Source organism: Rana temporaria, unplaced genomic scaffold (assembly GCF_905171775.1).
Source record: "Rana temporaria unplaced genomic scaffold, aRanTem1.1, whole genome shotgun sequence".
In the NCBI taxonomy this organism is placed as follows: domain Eukaryota; kingdom Metazoa; phylum Chordata; class Amphibia; order Anura; family Ranidae; genus Rana; species Rana temporaria.
Window position 1 is genome coordinate 7,082 of NW_024404734.1, and position 22,829 is coordinate 29,910.

At 55.2% G+C, this 22,829-nt stretch overlaps 1 protein-coding gene across 1 annotated transcript; it reads left to right on the top strand.

Moving 5' to 3' along the window:
- Positions 1-2,127: 2,127 nt before the first annotated feature.
- Positions 2,128-13,956, top strand: PHF23 (PHD finger protein 23; the record flags this gene model as incomplete). Its single annotated transcript, XM_040334935.1, is given in 2 exon segments — positions 2,128-2,545; positions 13,571-13,956. Coding segments are annotated over 2 exon segments (621 nt in total), but the record flags the coding sequence as incomplete, so codon positions are not given.
- Between the last annotated feature and the right edge of the window lie 8,873 nt (positions 13,957-22,829).

Genomic DNA, 22,829 nt, shown 5'->3' on the forward strand with positions numbered 1-22,829 from the left:
GGTCCATTCTCTCGGTGGGAGGAGTTTAGGGTCTATTCTCTCGGTGGGAGGAGTTGAGGATCTCTGGCGGGTATATTCTCTCGGTGGGGGGAGGGGGTTGAGGATATCTGGAGGGTCCATTGTTTTGGGGGAGGGGGTTGAGGATATCTGGAGGGCCCATTCTCTCGGTGGGAGGAGTTGATCTCTGGGGGGTCCATTCTCTCGGTGGGAGGAGTTGAGGGTCCATTCTCTCGGTTTGAGGAGTTGAGGGTCCATTCTCTCGGTTTGAGGAGTTGAGGGTCGATTCTCTAAGTGGGAGGAGTTGAGGGTCGATTCTCTAAGTGGGAGGAGTTGAGGGTCGATTCTCTAAGTGGGAGGAGTTGAGGATCTCTGGAGGGTCCATTCTCTCGGTGGGAGGAGTTGAGGGTCTATTCTCTAGGTGGGAGGAGTTGAGGGTCTATTCTCTAGGTGGGAGGAGTTGAGGGTCTATTCTCTCGGTGGGAGGAGTTGAGGATCTCTGGAGGGTCCATTCTCTCGGTGGGAGGAGTTGAGGGTCCATTCTCTCGGTGGGAGGAGTTGAGGGTCCATTCTCTCGGTGGGAGGAGTTGAGGGTCCATTCTCTTGGTGGGAGGAGTTGAGGCTCTCTGGAGGGTCCATTCTCTCGGTGGGAGGAGTTGAGGGTCCATTCTCTCGGTGGGAGGAGTTGAGGGTCCATTCTCTCGGTGGGAGGAGTTGAGGGTCCATTCTCTCGGTGGGAGGAGTTGAGGGTCCATTCTCTCGGTGGGAGGAGTTGAGGATCTCTGGAGGGTCCATTCTCTAGGTGGGAGGAGTTGAGGGTCTATTCTCTCGGTGGGAGGAGTTGAGGATCTCTGGAGGGTCCATTCTCTCGGTGGGAGGAGTTGAGGGTCTATTCTCTCGGTGGGAGGAGTTGAGGATCTCTGGAGGGTCCATTCTCTTGGTGGGAGGAGTTGAGGGTCCATTCTCTTGGTGGGAGGAGTTGAGGGTCCATTCTCTTGGTGGGAGGAGTTGAGGGTCCATTCTCTTGGTGGGAGGAGTTGAGGGTCCATTCTCTCGGTGGGAGGAGTTGAGGGTCCATTCTCTTGGTGGGAGGAGTTGAGGGTCCATTCTCTTGGTGGGAGGAGTTGAGGGTCCATTCTCTTGGTGGGAGGAGTTGAGGGTCCATTCTCTTGGTGGGAGGAGTTGAGGGTCCATTCTCTTGGTGGGAGGAGTTGAGGGTCCATTCTCTCGGTGGGAGGAGTTGAGGGTCCATTCTCTCGGTGGGAGGAGTTGAGGGTCCATTCTCTTGGTGGGAGGAGTTGAGGCTCTCTGGAGGGTCCATTCTCTCGGTGGGAGGAGTTGAGGGTCCATTCTCTCGGTGGGAGGAGTTGAGGGTCCATTCTCTCGGTGGGAGGAGTTGAGGGTCCATTCTCTCGGTGGGAGGAGTTGAGGGTCCATTCTCTCGGTGGGAGGAGTTGAGGGTCCATTCTCTCGGTGGGAGGAGTTGAGGGTCCATTCTCTCGGTGGGAGGAGTTGAGGCTCTCTGGAGGGTCCATTCTCTAGGTGGGAGGAGTTGAGGGTCCATAGAGGGTCCATTCTCTAGGTGGGAGGAGTTGAGGGTCCATTCTCTCGGTGGGAAGAGTTGAGGGTCCATTCTCTCGGTGGGAAGAGTTGAGGGTCCATTCTCTCGGTGGGAGGAGTTGAGGGTCCATTCTCTCGGTGGGAGGAGTTGAGGGTCCATTCTCTCGGTGGGAGGAGTTGAGGCTCTCTGGAGGGTCCATTCTCTCGGTGGGAGGAGTTGAGGCTCTCTGGAGGGTCCATTCTCTCGGTGGGAGGAGTTGAGGATCTCTGGAGGGTCCATTCTCTAGGTGGGAGGAGTTGAGGATCTCTGGAGGGTCCATTCTCTAGGTGGGAGGAGTTGAGGATCTCTGGAGGGTCCATTCTCTCGGTGGGAGGAGTTGAGGCTCTCTGGAGGGTCCATTCTCTCGGTGGGGGGGGGTTAAGGGATCTCTGGAGGGTCCATTCTCTTGGGGGGGGGGGAATTCCATTCTCTGGGGGGGGGGGGGGGAGTTTGAGGCTCTGGGAAGGTGTGGTTGGATTCTTGGACCAATGGCGGTCATCTATAAACATGTCTCCGCCCCCCCCTCCTAGGAACCATCATGGACCCCTCCAGGCACATCCCCTCATCGGACAGAGGAGAGCGACAGCTGGGACTCCCCGGACCCGCCCCGAGGATCCTCCGCCCCGGCCACCTCTGACCTCAGCACTATCCAGACTTTCGTCATGAAGGCCAAGGGCCAACCGGGAGGAAGCAGCGTGAAGAGGAAGGGGGCGGAGCATTCCCGTATAAGGCGGAGCAGCCGCAGGAAGAGGCGGCAGAGACACAGAGGCGGAGCCACTATGAAAATGAGTGACACGGACACTGATGACGAGGACAGGGGGCGGAGACCATTGGCTCCTCCCTCCGCACCGCAACCTCCAACCAGCGCAGAAAGCAGCCGGGACGGCGGGGGCAGCTCCAGTGACGCCGATACGCAGGTGATGGACGAAGACATCATGGTGGAGTCAGGTAAGGGCGGAGTGTCATTATGTAAATAAAAGCCTAGCTCCTCCCTGCTGCTGAAGTCATTGTAGGCTCCGCCCTCACCCTGTGACTTCACGGTGATTGGGTTATGGTTTGGGGAGTGTTTTTTTACCCTGCTGGCTCCTCCTCCTATGAGAGTTCCCACCCCCCCTTTTTGGGTGGAGCAACATTTCTGTACCTCACCATGAAGGTGGACTCTGGCCCAGCCTGTTCCCGCCTCCTGTGATTTGTGGGCGGAGCTGGGTTGGAGAGATGGTGTGTGTCTGTAGTCCGGGGGTGGGACCCCTGAGAATCCCGCCTCCGTATTGTATTACCGGGGACTGTACAGCCAATCCTGTCATTACATGCAGCTTCCTGTGTCACGTCTCCGCCCCCAGCCTTCTCATTGGATGGCGTGAGCTGTCACGTCTCCGCCCCCCACCCTCCTCATTGGAGGGCGTGAGCTGTATCATGTCTCCGCCCCCAGCCTCCTCATTGGATGGTGTGAGCTGTGTCACGTCTCCGCCCCCAGCCTCCTCATTGGATGGTGTGAGCTGTGTCATGTCTCCACCCCCAGCCTCCTCATTGGATGGCGTGAGCTGTGTCACGTCTCCGCCCCCAGCCTCCTCATTGGATGGCGTGAGCTGTCACGTCTCTGCCCCCAGCCTCCTCATTGGCGGGCGTGAGCTGTGTCACGTCTCCGCCCCCAGCCTCCTCATTGGATGGCGTGAGCTGTCATGTCTCCACCCCCAGCCTCCTTAATTGGATGGTGTGAGCTGTGTCACGTCTCCGCCCCCAGCCTCCTCATTGGCGGGCGTGAGCTGTGTCACGTCTCCGCCCCCAGCCGCCTCATTGGCGGGCGTGAGCTGTGTCACGTCTCCGCCCCCAGCCGCCTCATTGGCGGGCGTGAGCTGTGTCACGTCTCCGCCCCCAGCCGCCTCATTGGCGGGCGTGAGCTGTGTCACGTCTCCGCCCCCAGCCTCCTCATTGGCGGGCGTGAGCTGTGTCACGTCTCCGCCCCCAGCCTCCTTAATTGGATGGCGTGAGCTGTGTCACGTCTCCGCCCCCATCCTCCTCATTGGCGGGCGTGAGCTGTGTCATGTCTCCGCCCCCAGCCTCCTCATTGGATGATGTGAGCTGTCACGTCTTTGCCCCCAGCCTCCTCATTGGATAACGTGAGCTGTGTCATGTCTCCGCCCCCAGCCTCATTGGATGGCGTGAGCTGTCATGTCTCCGCCCCCAGCCTCCTCATTGGCGGGCGTGAGCTGTGTCACGTCTCCGCCCCCAGCCTCCTCATTGGCGGGCGTGAGCTGTGTCACGTCTCCGCCCCCAGCCTCCTCATTGGATTACGTGAGCTGTGTCATGTCTCCACCCCCAGCCTCCTCATTGGCGGGCGTGAGCTGTGTCACGTCTCCGCCCCCAGCCGCCTCATTGGCGGGCGTGAGCTGTGTCACGTCTCCGCCCCCAGCCGCCTCATTGGCGGGCGTGAGCTGTGTCACGTCTCCGCCCCCAGCCGCCTCATTGGCGGGCGTGAGCTGTGTCACGTCTCCGCCCCCAGCCGCCTCATTGGCGGGCGTGAGCTGTGTCATGTCTCCGCCCCCAGCCTCATTGGATGGCGTGAGCTGTCACGTCTTTGCCCCCAGCCTCCTCATTGGATAACGTGAGCTGTGTCATGTCTCCGCCCCCAGCCTCCTCATTGGATGACGTGAGCTGTGTCATGTCTCCACCCCCAGCCTCCTCATTGGCGGGCGTGAGCTGTGTCACGTCTCCGCCCCCAGCCTCCTCATTGGCGGGCGTGAGCTGTGTCACGTCTCCGCCCCCAGCCTCCTCATTGGTTGGCGTGAGCTGTCATGTCTCCACCCCCAGCCTCCTCATTGGAGGGCGTGAGCTGTCACGTCTCCGCCCCCAGCCTCCTCATTGGATGGCGTGAGCCTTGCAATCGGGCAACGATCAGACCCTTGCCCCTCCCCCCACCTAACCAGAGCTCCAATCAAGTCAGTGAGGAGCAGTGTTGTCGCCCTGGGACAGGACTACAGAGCTCCTCCCCCCCCCTCTCCTCCATGACTTAGGAGGGAGGGGTTCTGTAGTCCTGGGCTGGAGAACAATGGCAGAGCTCAGGAAGTGATCAGAGGAGAAACCTTCAATGCTGATAGGAGGGATTGGTGGCCCCGCCCCCCCCCAGGAAGTAACATGACTGCCCTGGAGACCTGGTGGGGTGTGTCTGACCAATATGATATTTGCATAACTCCTCCCATCAGCCTGCCCATTTCTTTTGTATCAGGGATGTTGAAGAGAGTGCCGCCCCTCCCCCCCATGCATTGTATATTGAATGACTCTGTGACACCCGTACAGGAAATGGGAGAGGAAGAAACGTTCTCACCTTCCTCCCATTGGAGGAATTTCTATGTACTTCCTGTCTGTGTGGGGGAGGGGGGGAGGGACAAAGGGGGGGGGGGGAGTTTCTAGCAGTAATAGTAGAAATAATTATTTTAATTAAAAATACAAAGTCACAATAAAATGTGGTTCCGGCTATAAAGGTACAACACGGGTATACCCAGCATTCCATGACATCATGTGTAACTGTGGGGCACCCTGACGCGTTTCGACCCGTCACGTGTGGTCTTCCTCAGGGGGATATTTCTGCTCTAAAGAGCTGCACAAGAAATCTAATTTCTCTTCTGTTCATGGACGGACACAGCAGCAATTGACATTAGGGTTATATCCGCTTCCCTTTAGGAGAGTTTAGGCAGAAAAAAAGAACTTTAAGTGTTAACAACGCATTCCTCAGTGCAGCTCCTCCCAGGGGGCGTGGCCTCCCCGGGTATAACCCACACCCTGCTCTAGGAGCCTCAGTCTTTTTCTGCCTAATGACAGGAGAGGTCAGGCACTTCTGGAGTCCTGTACTCTGAATTTTTTTATTTTTATTTTGTTCCTGCATTTTGAATCCTGTCAAGACCCAGCCGACTGGGTGACAGGCTGGGTCCTCGACCCTTGTAGTCCCCCCAGGTTCGGCCTTCGAGCGTGTGCCGGCCCTCAGCTCAGCTTTGGGACGTCCACGACAGGCCCCATTGCTCCAGGGGCGGCCGGGGAACTTCGGTTCTAGGGCACACATATGACCGGTCTCTATGGCTTTGTCACAGTGTGTCTGGCCGACAGCCATGCCGTTTACGGACGTTGGTTCTGTCTGGGATACCTCCAGCCAGGTAGTCGCAGGACGGGTAAGTAGTGGCCCCTTACTCAGGTAAGTGGTCTGGCTGGTGTTTTCCCCTGGGAGGTCGACTGAGGGTCCGCCCTGCTTTCCTCTCCCTGTGAGGAGGGGCTTTCAGGGGTCTCTTTATTACACCTCGGCCTATGTGTGTGTGCTATGCTGTGTCACTGTCTTTTTAAATGCGCAACGGCCGCCATTTATCTGTAGTCGCGCTTTCTATGGCTCGGCGGCCATTTTCCTGTGGTCCTATGGTGTTTTTTTTCCTATACGGCGGCCATCTTGGTTTTAGTTTGGCCTCGTGTGGCCGTTTTAGCGCTCAGAAAGACCGTGAATCTCTCTGAGGGGACAGACAGCAGCGCGGCCGGCTTCTCAGCACGCTTCAGACTCCTCCTCGGCTCGCGCTGCACCGGGCGGGGTGGTGAGTTCCCTGGGGGCCCCCTTACTCTGTGTGACCATGGGTGGTTTCTGCTTTGTGGTGGGGTGACACAGTGGTGGGGCACTATGTAACCTGAGCCAGGTACTACTTCCACACACATGCCTGAGTTAACCCTTGATGCCCCTCCCCCTGCCACATCTGTTGAGGCAATGTCTGCTGCCCTGGAGGTTATTTCTCACCAGGGTAGAAGCAACTGGTGCCCGGATGGGGGGTAAAAAAGCGCCCCCTCCCTGAGCTTGCTTCTGGGGATGCCTCTGACACAGAACCATGCCCGGGTATTGCCCCTGCCTCTGGTTCTGTGGTGGCGGAAGATGCGGGCTTGACCCACGCGGACAGCGAGGACGACTCTGTTCAGGGTCAACTACTGACAAGGGATTTGTTGGCGCTCTTATTTCTGTGGTGCGTGAAACTCAAAGACATGAGGTTTTGGCGGAGGCACCAGATGTGCCGGTCCCTTTTGGGTTCCGCAAACCGCCGCGCGTTACAAATGTGTTCCTTATTTGGACAATTTATTGTACAAGGAATGGGAGCGCCGCAGAAAGTTTTTGCTTTGAGGAGGACTTTGTGAAAGAGGGGTCTCTCCTCCTTCTGTGGACCTCCCGTGTCCAGACTGAGCAAAGCCATCACGTTACGTGGAAGGGGCTCCTGCCTTTTGAGGTCCCTGCTAATAGGAGAGTGGAGGCTGTGGCCCGCTCCCTTTTTCACTGTAGTGGGTTTGGCGGTGAGGCCGGTTTTTAGCCGGGACTCTGGTGTCACACTCTGACTGAAAGGGCGAAGCTTCTGCTGCAGGAGCTGGAGGAACAGGATGCTTCCGAGACCTGTAAGGACCTGGCTGATCGGTTGGTTCAGGGTCTGATGTTCGTCTGTGAGTCGGTCCTGGATACGCTCCCCTTGCTTTCCAGGGCCTCTGCCTATGCGGTGGTACTATGCCGCCTTGTGTGGCTGAAATGCTGGTCTGCGGACCAGTCCTCCAAGAAGGCCTTGGTGGGTTTACCCTTTAAGGGTGAGCGGCTTTTTGGGGCGTCCCTGGATGACATCATTAAGGATGCCACGGGTGGTAAGAGCACGCTGCTTCCACAGTCTGAGAAGGGCAAGGAGCCTCGCCGTAAGCAAGGGCCCTCCTTTACTGCCCCCAAGCGTTTTTTTCGTGCGCCCAGCACAGCGTGTAAAAATCTGCAAGGCGATGAGGCCCCGCTGCCGGGCAGAGGCGCGCATGGTACCGCAAGCCTGCGGACAAACCTGCTTCCGCATGTAGGTCTGCCCCCGCCCGTGTCTCGGGTGGGGGGCCGACTTCGCGAATTCACGGCTCGATGGAGGTCTCTTCTTTCCGACCAGTGGGTTTGCGACGTAGTTTCCTCGGGGTACAAGATAAAGTTCCTCTCTTGTCCGCGAAACAGATTTTTTCCTTCCAACCTCCAACTTCCTCGAACGCCGGCTGGCTCTGTCTGGGGCTGTCCAGGATCTTCTGGTCAGGGAAGTGATTGTGCCGGTTCCCTCACAGGAACGCTTTCAGGGGTTTTACTCCAATCTGTTTGTGGGCCCCAAGAAGGAAGGGGTCCGTCCAATCCTGGCCCTCAATGGTTTTGTCAAGGTACAAAAATTCAGGATGGAGTCGATTCGCTCTGTAGTGGCGGCGCTCCATCAGGGGGACTTTATGGCGTCCTTGGATATCATGGACGCGTACCTGCTTGTTCCCATTTGCACAAAGCACCAGATGTTTCTGCGCTTTGCGATCGGAGAGGATCACTTTCAATTTGTGGCCCTCCCTTTCGGCCTGGCCTTGGCACCGCGGGTTTTCACCAAGGTGCTCGCTCCGATACTGGCCCTGCTAAGGCAGCGAGGGATCGCTATCGTGGGATATCTGGACGACCTTCTCCTGAGGGATTCCTCAGGCTCAGGGTTAGAGGAGGACGTGTCTATCACGTGTCAGACTCTCCAAGAGTTCGGCTGGCTTCTGAATGTCCAGAAGTCAGTGTTCCGTCCCAGAGGCTGGAATACCTGGGGCTAGTCCTGGATTGTGCGGAAGCGTGTGTTTTCCTCCCGACGGAGAAACTGAAATCCCTGCGATCTGCTGTGCAGCAACTGTCGGCCCAGAAGTGGTCGTCTCTTCGATTCTGCATGAGGGTTCTGGGTCTGATGGTGGTCTCTTTCGAGGCGGTTCCACACCCGGGTGCTACAGAGGGACTGCTGTCTCGTTGGTACAAGCTCCCGTCATCTCTGGATTCCCAGATTCAGTTGACCCATCTGGTCAAGTCTTCCCTGGTGTGGTGGCTGACATCTCCGGTGCTTCGGACCGGGAGGTCATTTCTACCGTGCCGCTGGACAGGGGTCACGACGGATGCCAGCCTCTCCGGTTGGGGTCAATGTACTGGAGCTCCGAGCGATCAAGCTGTGCCTTGCCAGGTGGTCCCTGGATCTGCAGGGCTGACAGTCAGGATCCAGTCGGACAATTCCACGGCCGTGGCGTACGTCAACCATCAGGGGGGCACACAGAGTTCAGCTGCGGCGGCGGAGGTCGCGCACATCCTTCGGTGGGCCGAAAGGTCCGTTCCGGTTCTGTCGGCCGTGTATATTCCAGGGGTTTCAGAATTGGTAGGTCGACTACCTGAGTCGCCAAAAGCTGGACCAAAGAGACTGGTCACTTCACCCAGAGGGGTTTCACAGCCTGTGCCAAAAATGGGGCATTCCAGACGTGGACCTTCTAGCGTCCCGTCTCTATCGGAAGGTGCCACGGTTCGTGGCCAGGTCGAAGGACCCGTGGGCGGACGCGTTGGTGGCTCCCTGGGGTCACTATCGTCTAATTTACGCCTTCCCACCTCTGAAGCTTCTTCCTCGCCGTAGGGTGGAAGCCGTAGGGATTCCGACAATCCTGTTCGCTCCAGGCTGGCCGCACCGCTCCTGGTACGCGGACCTGGTGCATCTGGTGTCAGACGTCCCTTGGCGTCTACCCCTGAGAGAAGATCTTCTGTCGCAGGGTCCGATCTTCCGCCCTGTTTTACAGCCACTGGCTTTAGCGGCGTGGCTGTTGAGAGCCAGGTGTTGTAGGACCGGGGCCTGTCAGGCTCGGTGGTCTCTACCATGCTGCGGGCACGAAAGTCTACTTCACGTAGGATTTCCCATCGTACGTGGAAGGCCTACATCTGTGTGTGAGGAGATGAAGTGGCACCCCCGTGCATACGTGGTGCTTTTTTTTTTTTTTGTTACAGCGTGGAGTGGATCAGGCTCTCGCCTTGAGTACGGTGAGGAGTCAGATCTCGGCTCTAGCTGTCTACTTTCAGTGACCCTTGGTGTCGCACTCCTTGGTGCGCTCGTTTGTGCAGGGGGTCCGCCATGTGGCCCCTCCTGTGCGCCCCCCACTGCTCCCATGGGACTTGGATTTGGTCCTCTCGGTGCTTCAAGATGCTCCTTTTGAGGACGTTCGGAAGTTCCCTTTGTGGACTCTGTCCCAGAAGGTGGTTTTTTCTGGTGGCAATTACATCGATGAGACGGGTTTCTGAACTGGCGGCCTTGTCCTGCAAGGCTCCCTACTTAGTTATCCATCAGGATGAGGTGGTGCTGCGACTGCAGCCCTCTTTTCTTCCAAAGGTCATTTCGGCTTTTCACATTAATGAGGACATTGTTCTTCCATCCTTATGTCCTCAGCCGAAGGAGACCACTTTACATTCCTTGGACGTGGTTCGGGCTCTTCGTGTGTACTTGTCTGCTACGGCTCCGTTCCGGAAGTCGGACTCGCTGTTCGTGTCGGTGGCTGGTCCTAAGAAGGGTCTGGCGGTCTCGTCTGCCGTCATTTCTAGGTGGATCCGACAGGTTGTGCTTCAGGCCTATGCCTTAAAGGGGCGGGCGCCCCCCCTTCCCGGTTACGGCGCATTCAACCAGGGCGATCGGAGCCTCTTGGGCTTTCCGCCATCAAGCCTCTGTGTTTTAGGTGTGTAAGGCAGTGACCTGGTCGTCAGTCCACACTTCTCAAAGTTTTACAAGGTGGATGTGAGTGCATCTTCGGATGCCTCCTTCGGCCGCAAGGTGTTACAGGCGGCAGTTTAAGGTTGAAGTTCCTCCGTTGAGTGACTCCGGTTTTGTTTGGGGTGAAGTTTGGTTTGCTGTGTTGTTTTTCCCACCCCTCGAATTTTGACACTGCTTGGGGACGTCCCTAAGGTCAAAGGCTGCTGTGTCCGTCCATGAACGGAAGAGAAAATAGGATTTTTGTACTCACCGTAAAATCCATTTCTCTGAGTTCATGGACGGACACAGCACCCACCCCTCCTTTGTTTGTACTGCTTGTTACGAACTGGAGCTGCATGAGGCAGAGTGAGGGTTATACCCGGGGAACCACGCCTCCTGGGAGGAGCTGCACTGAGAGAAGTGTTGTTAACACTTAAAGTGCTTTTTTTTTCTACCTAAACTCTCCTGAAAGGAAGGTACATAACCCTAAGGTCAAAGGCTGCTGTGTCTGTCCATGAACTCAGAGAAATGGATTTTACGGGTAGTACAAAAATCCTATTTTTCCCATCGTTACATTTACACCAAATTAGAATTGCGCGGTACGAACCACAACGGGGCCGACGGAAATATCCGAAGATAAATGGCGCAATGACGAGGATCTTGTGACGCGCTACCGATGCTCTGCAAGGGGGGGGGGCGGGTGCATTAATGTGATATGATCGAAGGGGCGGAGTGATACAGAAGAAGATCGAAGGGGCGGAGTGATACAGAAGAAGAGGCGAAGTTTTCTATTGATGGGCAGAGCTGATCACTTGGCCCATCAACCCTGCAAATCCGACCCCCTCATTTGTTTAACCACGCCCCACAAAGGCAAGTATATCCGTAAAATCACGGCCAACTTACTAGCTCTGCCCATTTAATGGGAAACTCCGCCTCTTCTGTATCTAGGTCTCCACCCCTTAGACCATATCACAGTAATGCACCCGCCCCCCTGTAGAGCGTCCCGATATCCTCGTCATTGTACAGGGGGGACATTATCTGCCGAGGGGGAGGCACTCGGTGGCGTCCCATGATCACCTTTTGGACGTCTGACGGCAATGTGCGAATGCGCGAGCTATCTCGGCATGCTCACGGTGCCATCCCTCCGGGGGGGGGGGGGGCCTATTGTTAATTCCTCTGAGCCGAGTCCCTTTCCTTCAGGGAGGCAGAACCCCTATGGAACCTTCCGGATCACTCATCTGATTCTAAAAGCGTCATTTGTCTGAGATGATCTCCTCCACGCACAGGTCGAAACGCGTCGGGATGCCACAGTTCTATGGAATGGAATGGCGTGTTTATCTCTCTTGTACCTTTTTATATCCGGATTCACATTTTATTGTAATGTGACTTTGTATTTTTTATTATTTATTACTTCTAACATTTGATCTTTCCTACAACTATTACTGATAGAAAGCCCCCCCGGGGGGGGGGGACCCACTTTCTACAGAGAAATCTCCCCAATGAGGACACAAGGCTTATCCCTTTACACCCTCCCCCACACAGGAAGTACAGAGAAATCTCTCCAAGGGGGACGCAACGTGACTTGTCCTCCCCCCCTTCCCTCACACAGACAGGAAGTATAGGGAAATCTCCCCAATGAGGACACAACGAGACTTGTCCCCCCCCCCTCCCCCACAGGAAGTACATGGAAATCTCCCCAATGAGGACACGAGGCTTATTCCCCCCCCTCCCCCATTCTTCCCAGTTTTGTTTTACATTTCGGGGTGTGCAGCCCTTTATCTCCCCTCCATATGTGTCCTTCCCCTTATTAGATTTCTCTGTACTTCCTGTCTGTGGGGGAGGGAAAGGATAACCCTGGTTGTGTCCCCATTGGAGGAATTTCCCTGTACTTCCTGTCTGTGTGGGGGGGGGAAATAATCCTTGTGTCCCCATTGGGGAGATTTCCCCGTACTTCCTGTCTGTGAGGGGGAGTAGAAGGATAACCCTTGTTGTGTCATGTCCTCCTCATTGTGGTCTCTTTGGTCTCTCCTCCAATAGGTGACGATTCCTGGGACCTGTACTTCCTGTCTGTGTGGGGGAGGATAATCCTTGTGTCCCCATTGGGGAGATTTCTCTGTACTTTCTGTCTCTGTGGGGGAGGGGAAGGTAGTAGGATAACCCTCGTTGTCTCATGTCCTCCTCACTGTGGTCTCTCCTCCAATAGGTGACGATTCCTGGGACCTGGGGACCTGTACTTCCTGTCTGTGTGGGGGAGGATAATCCTTGTGTCCCCATTGGAGAGATTTCTCCGTACTTCCTGTGTCTGTGGGGGAGGGATGATCTTTGTGTCCCCATTGGGGAGATTTCTCCGTACTTCCTGTCTGTGTGGGGGAGGGGGGGGATAATATTTGTGTCCCCATTGGGGAGATTTCTCCGTACTTCCTGTCTGTGTGGGGGAGGGGGGGGGATAATATTTGTGTCCCCATTGGAGAGATTTCTCCGTACTTCCTGTCTCTGTGGGGGAGGGATAATCCTTGTGTCCCCATTGGGGAGATTTCTCCGTACTTCCTGTCTGTATGGGGGAGTAGAAGGATAATCCTTGTTGTCCTCATTGTGGTCTCTCTGCTCTCTGCTCCACTAGGTGACGACTCCTGGGACCTGGTGACCTGTACTTCCTGTCTCTGTGGGGGAGGGGAGGGATAATCTTTGTTGTGTCCCCATTGGGGAGATTTCCCCGCACTTCCTGTCTGTATGGGGGAATAGAAGGATAACCCTGTGCTCTCTCCTCCTCCAATAGGTGACGACTCCTGGGACCTGGTGACCCGTACTTCCTGTCTCTGTGGGGGAGGGATAATCCTTGTTGTGTCCCCATTGGAGAGATTTCTCCGTACTTCCTGTGTCTGTGGGGGAGGGATGATCTTTGTGTCCCCATTGGAGAGATTTCCCCGCACTTCCTGTCTGTATCGGGGAATAGGAGGATAACCCTCATTGTTTCCTCCTCCTCATTGTGGTCTCTCTGCTCTCTCCTCCAATAGGTGACGACTCCTGGGACCTGGTGACCCGTACTTCCTGTCTCTGTGGGGGGAGGGATAATCCTTGTTGTGTCCCCATTGGAGAGATTTCTCCGTACTTCCTGTGTCTGTGGGGGAGGGATGATCTTTGTGTCCCCATTGGAGAGATTTCCCCGTACTTCCTGTCTGTGTGGGGGGGAGGATAATCCTTGTTGTGTCCCCATTGGGGAGATTTCCCTGCACTTCCTGTCTGTATCGGGGAATAGGAGGATAACCCTGTGCTCTCTCCTCCTCCAATAGGTGACGACTCCTGGGACCTGGTGACCTGTACTTCCTGTCTGTGTGGGGGAGGGGGGAGGGATAATCCTTGTTGTGTCCCCATTGGGGAGATTTCCCCGCACTTCCTGTCTGTATGGGGGAATAGAAGGATAACCCTGTGCTCTCTCCTCCTCCAATAGGTGACGACTCCTGGGACCTGGTGACGTGTTACTGTGAGAAGCCGTTTGCGGGGCGCCCGATGATCGAATGTAACATCTGCTGTACCTGGGTTCACCTTTCCTGTGCGAAGATCCGGAAGAGTAACGTCCCCGACATCTATTACTGTCAGAAGTGCCGAGACGGGAGGAGCGGGGGAAGCACGGTGCCCAAGGAGGAGCCCTGACCCCGGGGGGCGGACTGTTCATGGGGGGAGGGGCCATGGAACATTGGGAGGGGAGTAGCGGCGCTGCGCTCGCCTCTCCTGTATATAGTGGATATAAACTTTATTTTATTTTTTTTCTTTTCTCCCTCCCTGTAATAAAAACCTCTTTCTATCCCAAAAATAAAAGTTACTTTGTGTACAGCAGTGCGGCTTCTCTTCTGGAGGTTCTACAATGGAGGGGCCCCTGGGGGGGGGGGTCCCTCCCGCCCGTGTGTCCCCTGGAGGAGGTGGGGTCCCTTCCTCCCGCCTGTGTGTCCCCTGGAGGAGGTGGGGTGTCCCTCCCACCTGTGTGTCCCTCTCGCCCGTGTCCCCTCCCACATGTGTCCCCCGGAGGAGGTGGGGTGTCCCTCCCACCTGTGTGTCCCCCGGAGGGGGTGTCCCTCCCGCCCGTGTGTCCCCTGGAGGAGGTGGGGTGTCCCTCCCGCCCGTGTCCCCTCCCACCTGTGTGTCCCCTGGAGGAGGTGGGTCCCTTCCTCCCTCCTGTGTACACCCCGGAGGTGGGGTGTCCCTCCCTCCCGCTCGTCCCCCGGAGGAGGTGGGGTGTCCCTCCCGCCCGTGTGTCCCCCGGAGGGGGTGGGGTCCCTCCCTCCCGTGTGTTCCCTTGGAGTGGGGGTCCCTCCCGCCCATGTGTCCCCCCGGAGGTGGGGTGAGGTCCCTCCCGCCCGCGTGTCCCCCGGAGGGGGTGGGGTCCCTCTCTCCCGTGTGTCCCCCGGAGGGGGTCTGATCCCTCCCGCCCGTGTGTCCCCTGGAGGTGGGGGGTCCCTCCCTCCCGTTTCCCCTCCCCCCCGTGTGTCCCCCTGGAGGGGGGGTCCCTCCCACCCCGTGTGTCCCCTGGAGGGGGGCTGGTCCCTCCTGCCCGTGTGTCCCCTGGAGGAGGTGGGGTGTCCCTCCCTCCTGCCCGTGTGACCCTCCCTCCCGTGTCCCCTCCCACGTGTGTCCCCCGGAGGAGGTGGGGTCCCTCCCGCCCGTGTGTCCCCTGGAGGGGGTGGGGTGTCCCTCCTTCCCTCCCGTGTGTCCCCCCAGAGGTGGGGTGAGGTCCCTCCCTCCTGTGTGTCCCCCCGGAGGGGGTGGGGTCCCTCCTGTGTGTCCCCCCGGAGGGGGTGGGGTCCCTCCTGTGTGTCCCCCCCGGAGGTGGGGTGAGGTCCCGTGTGTCCCCTGGAGAGTCTCCACCCATAGGACTAGGTCCATCTGTGCCTGAAGGGTCTCCTTGGGAGAGTGGCCCTGTGCTGATCACATGCAATCGGCACTGTCCAGACAGAGGATCAGGGGTCCTGCGTCCTGATAGGTCAGCCAGTGCAGTATGAATGAATGAATGAATGAAAAACTTATAAAGCGCGGCGCATGCGAACTGAATCGCTTATGAAAACTACAAGCTTTAACCAGGCACTGCTAAAAGTCCCAAGACGGCTATATACTGCTGATGAGAAAAGGTATTGATCATGTTTGTATTTACTAAAATAATTGCATTTCCATGTTGTGTGTGCCGCGGGAAAGCCGATCTCGCGACTCCTGGGCACCATCTGCCCCCCGGAGGTTCTCCTCCCATAGAATTGGGTCCGTTTGTCCCTGAGGGTTCTCCCCTCATAAGACTAGGTATGTCTGTCCCTTGAGGTTCCCTCCCTATAGGTTCTCCATAGGACTGTCTGTCCCTGAAGGTTCTTCCCTCATAGGACTAGGTCCATCTGTCCCTGAAGGTTCTCCTCCTCCATAGGACTAGGTCCATCTGTCCCTGAAGGTTCTCCCCTCCATAGGACTAGGTCCATCTGTCCCTGAAGGTTCTCCTCCTCCATAGGACTAGGTCCATCTGTCCCTGAAGGTTCCCCCCTCCATAGGACTAGGTCCATCTGACCCTGAAGGTTCTCCTCCTATAGGACTAGGTCCATCTAGTTCTCTTCCTATTCAACTGGCACCATCTATCCCTGGAGGTTCTTGTCCCTAGGACTAGCTGTTCCTTCTAGAAGTCATTCTGTCACTGGATGTTCTCCATACTGTGGAACTGGTCCCATCTGTTCCTGAGAGTCCTCATAGAACTAGAGCCATTTTCCTCCTCTAGAACTGTTCCTGGAGGTTCTAGCAAAGCACTAGGTTCATTTTTACCTGATGGTCCTCCTATAGGATCAGGTTTGTCTGTCCCTGTGGGTTCTCCTATGGAACGAGGTCCATCTGTTTTTGGAGGCTCTCCTCCTATAGATTGAGGTCTTTCCATCTTTGGAGGCTCTCGTCCTATAGATCTAGGTCCGTCCTCCTTTGGAGGCTCTCCTATAGATCGAGGTCCCTCCATCTTTGGAGGCTCTCTTCCTATAGATCTAGGTCCCTCCATCTTTGGAGGCTCTCCTCCAATAGGTCCATCCATCTTTGGAGGCTCTCCTCCTATAGATCTGTGTCTGTCCATCTTTGGAGGCTCTCTTCCTATAGATCTAGGTCCCTCCATCTTTGGAGGCTCTCCTCCTATAGATCTAGGTCTGTCCATCTTTGGAGGCTCTCCTCCTATAGATCTAGGTCTGTCCATCTTTTGGAGGCTCTCCTCCTACAGATCTAGGTCTGTCCATCTTTTGGAGGCTCTCCTCCTATAGATCGAGGTCCCTCCATCTTTGGAGGCTCTCTTCCTATAGATCTAGGTCCCTCCATCTTTGGAGGCTCTCTTCCTATAGATCTAGGTCTGTCCATCTTTGGAGGCTCTCTTCCTATAGATATAGGTCTGTCCATCTTTGGAGGTTCTCCTCCTATAGATCTAGGTCTGTCCATCTTTGGAGGCTGTCCTCCTATAGATCGAGGTCCGTCCATCTTTGGAGGCTCTCCTCCTATAGATCGAGGTCTGTCCATCTTTGGAGGCTATCCTCCTATAGATCTAGGACCGTCCATCTTTGGAGGCTCTCCTCCTATAGATCTAGGTCTGTCCATCTTTGGAGGCTCTCCTCCTATAGATCTGGGTCTGTCCATCTTTGGAGGCTCTCTTCCTATAGATCGAGGTCTGTCCATCTTTGGAGGCTGTCCTCCTATAGATCGAGGTCCGTCCATCTTTGGAGGCTCTCCTCCTATAGATCTAGGTCTGTCCATCTTTGGAGGCTCTCCTCCTATAGATCTGGGTCTGTCCATCTTTGGAGGCTCTCCTCCTATAGATCGAGGTCTGTCCATCTTTGGAGGCTCTCCTCCTATAGATCTAGGACCGTCCATCTTTGGAGGCTCTCCTCCTATAGATCTAGGACCGTCCATCTTTGGAGGCTCTCCTCCTATAGATCGAGGTCTGTCCATCTTTGGAGGCTCTCCTCCTATATATCTAGGTCCATCCATCTTTGGAGGCTCTCTTCCTATAGATCGAGGTCTGTCCATCCTTTGGAGGCTCTCCTCCTATAGATCGAGGTCTGTCCATCTTTGGAGGCTCTGCTCCTATAGATCGAGGTCCGTCCATCTTTGGAGGCTCTGCTCCTATAGATCGAGGTCTGTCCATCTTTGGAGGCTCTCCTCCTATAGATCTAGGACCGTCCATCTTTGGAGGCTCTCCTCCTATAGGTCCGTCCATCTTTGGAGGCTCTCCTCCTATAGGTCCGTCCATCTTTGGAGGCTCTCCTCCTATAGGTCCGTAAATCTTTGGAGGCTCTCCTCCTATTGGTCCGTCCATCTTGGGAGGCTCTCCTCCTATTGGTCCGTCCATCTTGGGAGGCTCTCCTCCTATAGATCTAGGACCGTCCATCTTTGGAGGCTCTCCTCCTATAGATCTAGGTCTGTCCATCTTTGGAGGCTCTCCTCCTATAGATCTAGGTCTGTCCCTCTTTGGAGGCTCTCTTCCTATAGATCTGTCCATCTTTGGAGGCTCTCCTCCTATAGATCGAGGTCCGTCCATCTTTGGAGGCTCTCCTCCTATAGGTCCGTCCATCTTTGGAGGCTCTCCTCCTATAGATCAAGGTCCGTCCATCTTTGGAGGCTCTCCTCCTATAGATCGAGGTCCGTCCATCTTTGGAGGCTCTCCTCCTATAGATCTGTCCATCTTTGGAGGCTCTCCTCCTATAGATCTAGGTCCGTCCATCTTTGGAGGCTCTCTTCCTATAGATCGAGGTCCGTCCATCTTTGGAGGCTCTCCTCCTATAGATCTAGGTCTGTCCATCTTTGGAGGCTCTCCTCCTATAGATCAAGGTCTGTCCATCTTTGGAGGCTCTCCTCCTATAGACCTAGGTCCATCCTTTGGAGGCTCTCCTCCTATAGATCGAGGTCCGTCCATCTTTGGAGGCTCTCCTCCTATAGATCTGTCCATCTTTGGAGGCTCTCCTCCTATAGATCGAGGTCTGTCCATCTTTGGAGGCTCTCCTCCTATAGATCTAGGTCCCTCCATCTTTGGAGGCTCTCCTCCTATAGACCTAGGTCCATCCTTTGGAGGCTCTCCTCCTATAGATCGAGGTCCGTCCATCTTTGGAGGCTCTCCTCCTATAGATCTGTCCATCTTTGGAGGCTCTCCTCCTATAGATCTAGGTCCGTCTATCTTTGGAGGCTCTCCTCCTATAGATCTGTCCATCTTTGGAGGCTCTCCTCCTATAGGTCCGTCCATCTTTGGAGGCTCTCCTCCTATAGGTCCGTCCATCTTTGGAGGCTCTCCTCCTATAGGTCCGTCCATCTTTGGAGGCTCTCCTCCTATAGGTCCGTCCATCTTTGGAGGCTCTCCTCCTATAGGTCCGTCCATCTTTGGAGGCTCTCCTCCTATAGGTCCGTCCATCTTTGGAGGCTCTCCTCCTATAGGTCCGTCCATCTTTGGAGGCTCTCCTCCTATAGGTCCGTCCATCTTTGGAGGCTCTCCTCCTATAGGTCCGTCCATCTTTGGAGGCTCTCCTCCTATAGGTCCGTCCATCTTTGGAGGCTCTCCTCCTATAGGTCCGTCCATCTTTGGAGGCTCTCCTCCTATAGGTCCGTAAATCTTTGGAGGCTCTCCTCCTATTGGTCCGTCCATCTTGGGAGGCTCTCCTCCTATTGGTCCGTCCATCTTGGGAGGCTCTCCTCCTATTGGTCCGTCCATCTTTGGAGGCCCTCCTCCTATAGATCTAGGTCTGTCCATCTTTGGAGGCTCTCCTCCTATAGATCGAGGTCTGTCCATCTTTGGAGGCTCTCCTCCTATAGATCTAGGTCTGTCCATCTTTGGAGGCTCTCCTCCTATAGATCTGGGTCTGTCCATCTTTGGAGGCTCTCCTCCTATAGATCTAGGTCTGTCCATCTTTGGAGGCTCTCCTCCTATAGATCTAGGTCTGTCCATCTTTGGAGGCTCTCCTCCTATAGATCTAGGTCCCTCCACCTTTGGAGGCTCTCCTCCTATAGATCGAGGTCTGTCCATTTTTGGAGGCTCTCCTCCTATAGATTGAGGTCTGTCCATCTTTGGAGGCTCTCCTCCTATAGATCGAGGTCTGTCCATCTTTGGAGGCTCTCCTCCTATAGATCGAGGTCTGTCCATCTTGGGAGGCTCTCCTCCTATAGATTGAGGTCTGTCCATCTTTGGAGGCTCTCCTCCTATAGATTGAGGTCTGTCCATCTTTGGAGGCTCTCCTCCTATAGATCTGGGTCTGTCCATCTTTGGAGGCTCTCCTCCTATAGATCTAGGTCTGTCCATCTTTGGAGGCTCTCCTCCTATAGATCTAGGTCTGTCCATCTTTGGAGGCTCTCCTCCTATAGATCTAGGTCCCTCCACCTTTGGAGGCTCTCCTCCTATAGATCGAGGTCTGTCCATTTTTGGAGGCTCTCCTCCTATAGATTGAGGTCTGTCCATCTTTGGAGGCTCTCCTCCTATAGATCGAGGTCTGTCCATCTTTGGAGGCTCTCCTCCTATAGATCGAGGTCTGTCCATCTTGGGAGGCTCTCCTCCTATAGATTGAGGTCTGTCCATCTTTGGAGGCTCTCCTCCTATAGATTGAGGTCCGTCCATCTTTGGAGGCTCTGCTCCTATAGATCGAGGTCTGTCCATCTTTGGAGGCTCTCCTCCTATAGATCTAGGACCGTCCATCTTTGGAGGCTCTCCTCCTATAGATCTGTCCATCTTTGGAGGCTCTCCTCCTATAGGTCCGTCCATTTTTGGAGGCTCTCCTCCTATAGGTCCGTCCATCTTTGGAGGCTCTCCTCCTATAGATCAAGGTCCGTCCATCTTTGGAGGCTCTCCTTTTATAGATCGAGGACTGTCCATCTTTGGAGGCTCTCTTCCTATAGATCGAGGTCCGTCCATCTTTGGAGGCTCTCCTCCTATAGATCGAGGTCCGTCCATCTTTGGAGGCTCTCCTCCTATAGATCTGTCCATCTTTGGAGGCTCTCCTCCTATAGATCTAGGTCCGTCCATCTTTGGAGGCTCTCCTCCTATAGATCGAGGTCTGTCCATCTTGGGAGGCTCTCCTCCTATAGATCTAGGTCTGTCCATCTTTGGAGGCTCTCCTCCTATAGATCTAGGTCTGTCCCTCTTTGGAGGCTCTCTTCCTATAGATCTGTCCATCTTTGGAGGCTCTCCTCCTATAGATCGAGGTCCGTCCATCTTTGGAGGCTCTCCTCCTATAGGTCCGTCCATCTTTGGAGGCTCTCCTCCTATAGATCGAGGACTGTCCATCTTTGGAGGCTCTCTTCCTATAGATCGAGGTCCGTCCATCTTTGGAGGCTCTCCTCCTATAGATCGAGGTCCGTCCATCTTTGGAGGCTCTCCTCCTATAGATCTGTCCATCTTTGGAGGCTCTCCTCCTATAGGTCCGTCCATCTTTGGAGGCTCTCCTCCTATAGGTCCGTCCATCTTTGGAGGCTCTCCTCCTATAGGTCCGTCCATCTTTGGAGGCTCTCCTCCTATAGGTCCGTCCATCTTTGGAGGCTCTCCTCCTATAGGTCCGTCCATCTTTGAAGGCTCTCCTCCTATAGGTCCGTCCATCTTTGGAGGCTCTCCTCCTATAGGTCCGTCCATCTTTGGAGGCTCTCCTCCTATAGGTCCGTCCATCTTTGGAGGCTCTCCTCCTATAGGTCCGTCCATCTTTGGAGGCTCTCCTCCTATAGGTCCGTCCATCTTTGGAGGCTCTCCTCCTATAGGTCCGTAAATCTTTGGAGGCTCTCCTCCTATTGGTCCGTCCATCTTGTGAGGCTCTCCTCCTATTGGTCCGTCCATCTTGGGAGGCTCTCCTCCTATTGGTCCGTCCATCTTTGGAGGCCCTCCTCCTATAGATCTAGGTCTGTCCATCTTTGGAGGCTCTCCTCCTATAGATCGAGGTCTGTCCATCTTTGGAGGCTCTTCTCCTATAGATCGAGGTCTGTCCATCTTTGGAGGCTCTCCTCCTATAGATCGAGGTCTGTCCATCTTTGGAGGCTCTCCTCCTATAGATCGAGGTCTGTCCATCTTTGGAGGCTCTCCTCCTATAGATCTAGGTCCGTCCATCTTTGGAGGCTCTCCTCCTATAGATCTAGGATCGTCCATCTTTGGAGGCTCTCCTCCTATAGATCTAGGATCGTCCATCTTTGGAGGCTCTCCTCCTATAGATCGAGGTCTGTCCATCTTTGGAGGCTCTCCTCCTATAGATCTAGGTCTGTCCTCCTTTGGAGGCTCTCCTCCTATAGATCTAGGTCTGTCCATCTTTGGAGGCTCTCCTCCTATAGATCGAGGTCTGTCCATCTTTGGAGGCTCTCCTCCTATAGATCTAGGTCTGTCCATCTTTGGAGGCTCTCCTCCTATAGATCGAGGTCCGTCCATCTTTGGAGGCTCTCCTCCTATAGATCGAGGTCCGTCCATCTTTGGAGGCTCTCCTCCTATAGATCGAGGTCCGTCCATCTTTGGAGGCTCTCTTCCTATAGATCTAGGTCTGTCCATCTTTGGAGGCTCTCCTCCTATAGATCTAGGTCCGTCCTCCTTTGGAGGCTCTCCTCCTATAGATCTAGGCCTGTCCTCCTTTGGAGGCTCTCCTCCTATAGATCTAGGTCTGTCCATCTTTGGAGGCTCTCCTCCTATAGATCTAGGTCTGTCCATCTTTGGAGGCTCTCCTCCTATAGATCTAAGACCGTCCATCTTTGGAGGCTCTCCTCCTATAGATCGAGGTCTGTCCATCTTTGGAGGCTCTCCTCCTATAGATCTGGGTCCGTCCATCTTTGGAGGCTCTCCTCCTATAGATCGAGGTCTGTCCATCTTTGGAGGCTCTCCTCCTATAGATCGAGGTCTGTCCATCTTTGGAGGCTCTCCTCCTATAGATCTAGATCCCTCCATCTTTGGAGGCTCTCCTCCTATAGATCGAGGTCCGTCCATCTTTGGAGGCTCTCCTCCTATAGGTCCGTCCATCTTGAGAGGCTCTCCTCCTATAGATCTAGGTCCGTCCTCCTTTGGAGGCTCTCCTCCTATAGATCTAGGTCCGTTCATCTTTGGAGGCTCTCCTCCTATAGATCGAGGACTGTCCATCTTTGGAGGCTCTCTTCCTATAGATCGAGGTCCGTCCATCTTTGGAGGCTCTCCTCCTATAGGTCCGTCCATCTTTGGAGGCTCTCCTCCTATAGGTCCGTCCATCTTTGGAGGCTCTCCTCCTATAGGTCCGTCCATCTTTGGAGGCTCTCACTCCTATAGGTCCGTCCATCTTTGGAGGCTCTCCTCCTATAGGTCCGTCCATCTTTGGAGGCTCTCCTCCTATAGGTCCGTCCATCTTTGGAGGCTCTCCTCCTATAGGTCCGTCCATCTTTGGAGGCTCTCCTCCTATAGGTCCGTCCATCTTTGGAGGCTCTCCTCCTATAGGTCCGTCCATCTTTGGAGGCTCTCCTCCTATAGGTCCGTAAATCTTTGGAGGCTCTCCTCCTATTGGTCCGTCCATCTTGGGAGGCTCTCCTCCTATTGGTCCGTCCATCTTGGGAGGCTCTCCTCCTATTGGTCCGTCCATCTTTGGAGGCTCCAAAGATTGGAGCCTCCAAAGATTTACGGACCTATAGGAGGAGAGCCTCCAAAGATGGACGGACCTATAGGAGGAGAGCCTCCAAAGATGGACGGACCTATAGGAGGAGAGCCTCCAAAGATGGACGGACCTATAGGAGGAGAGACTCCAAAGATG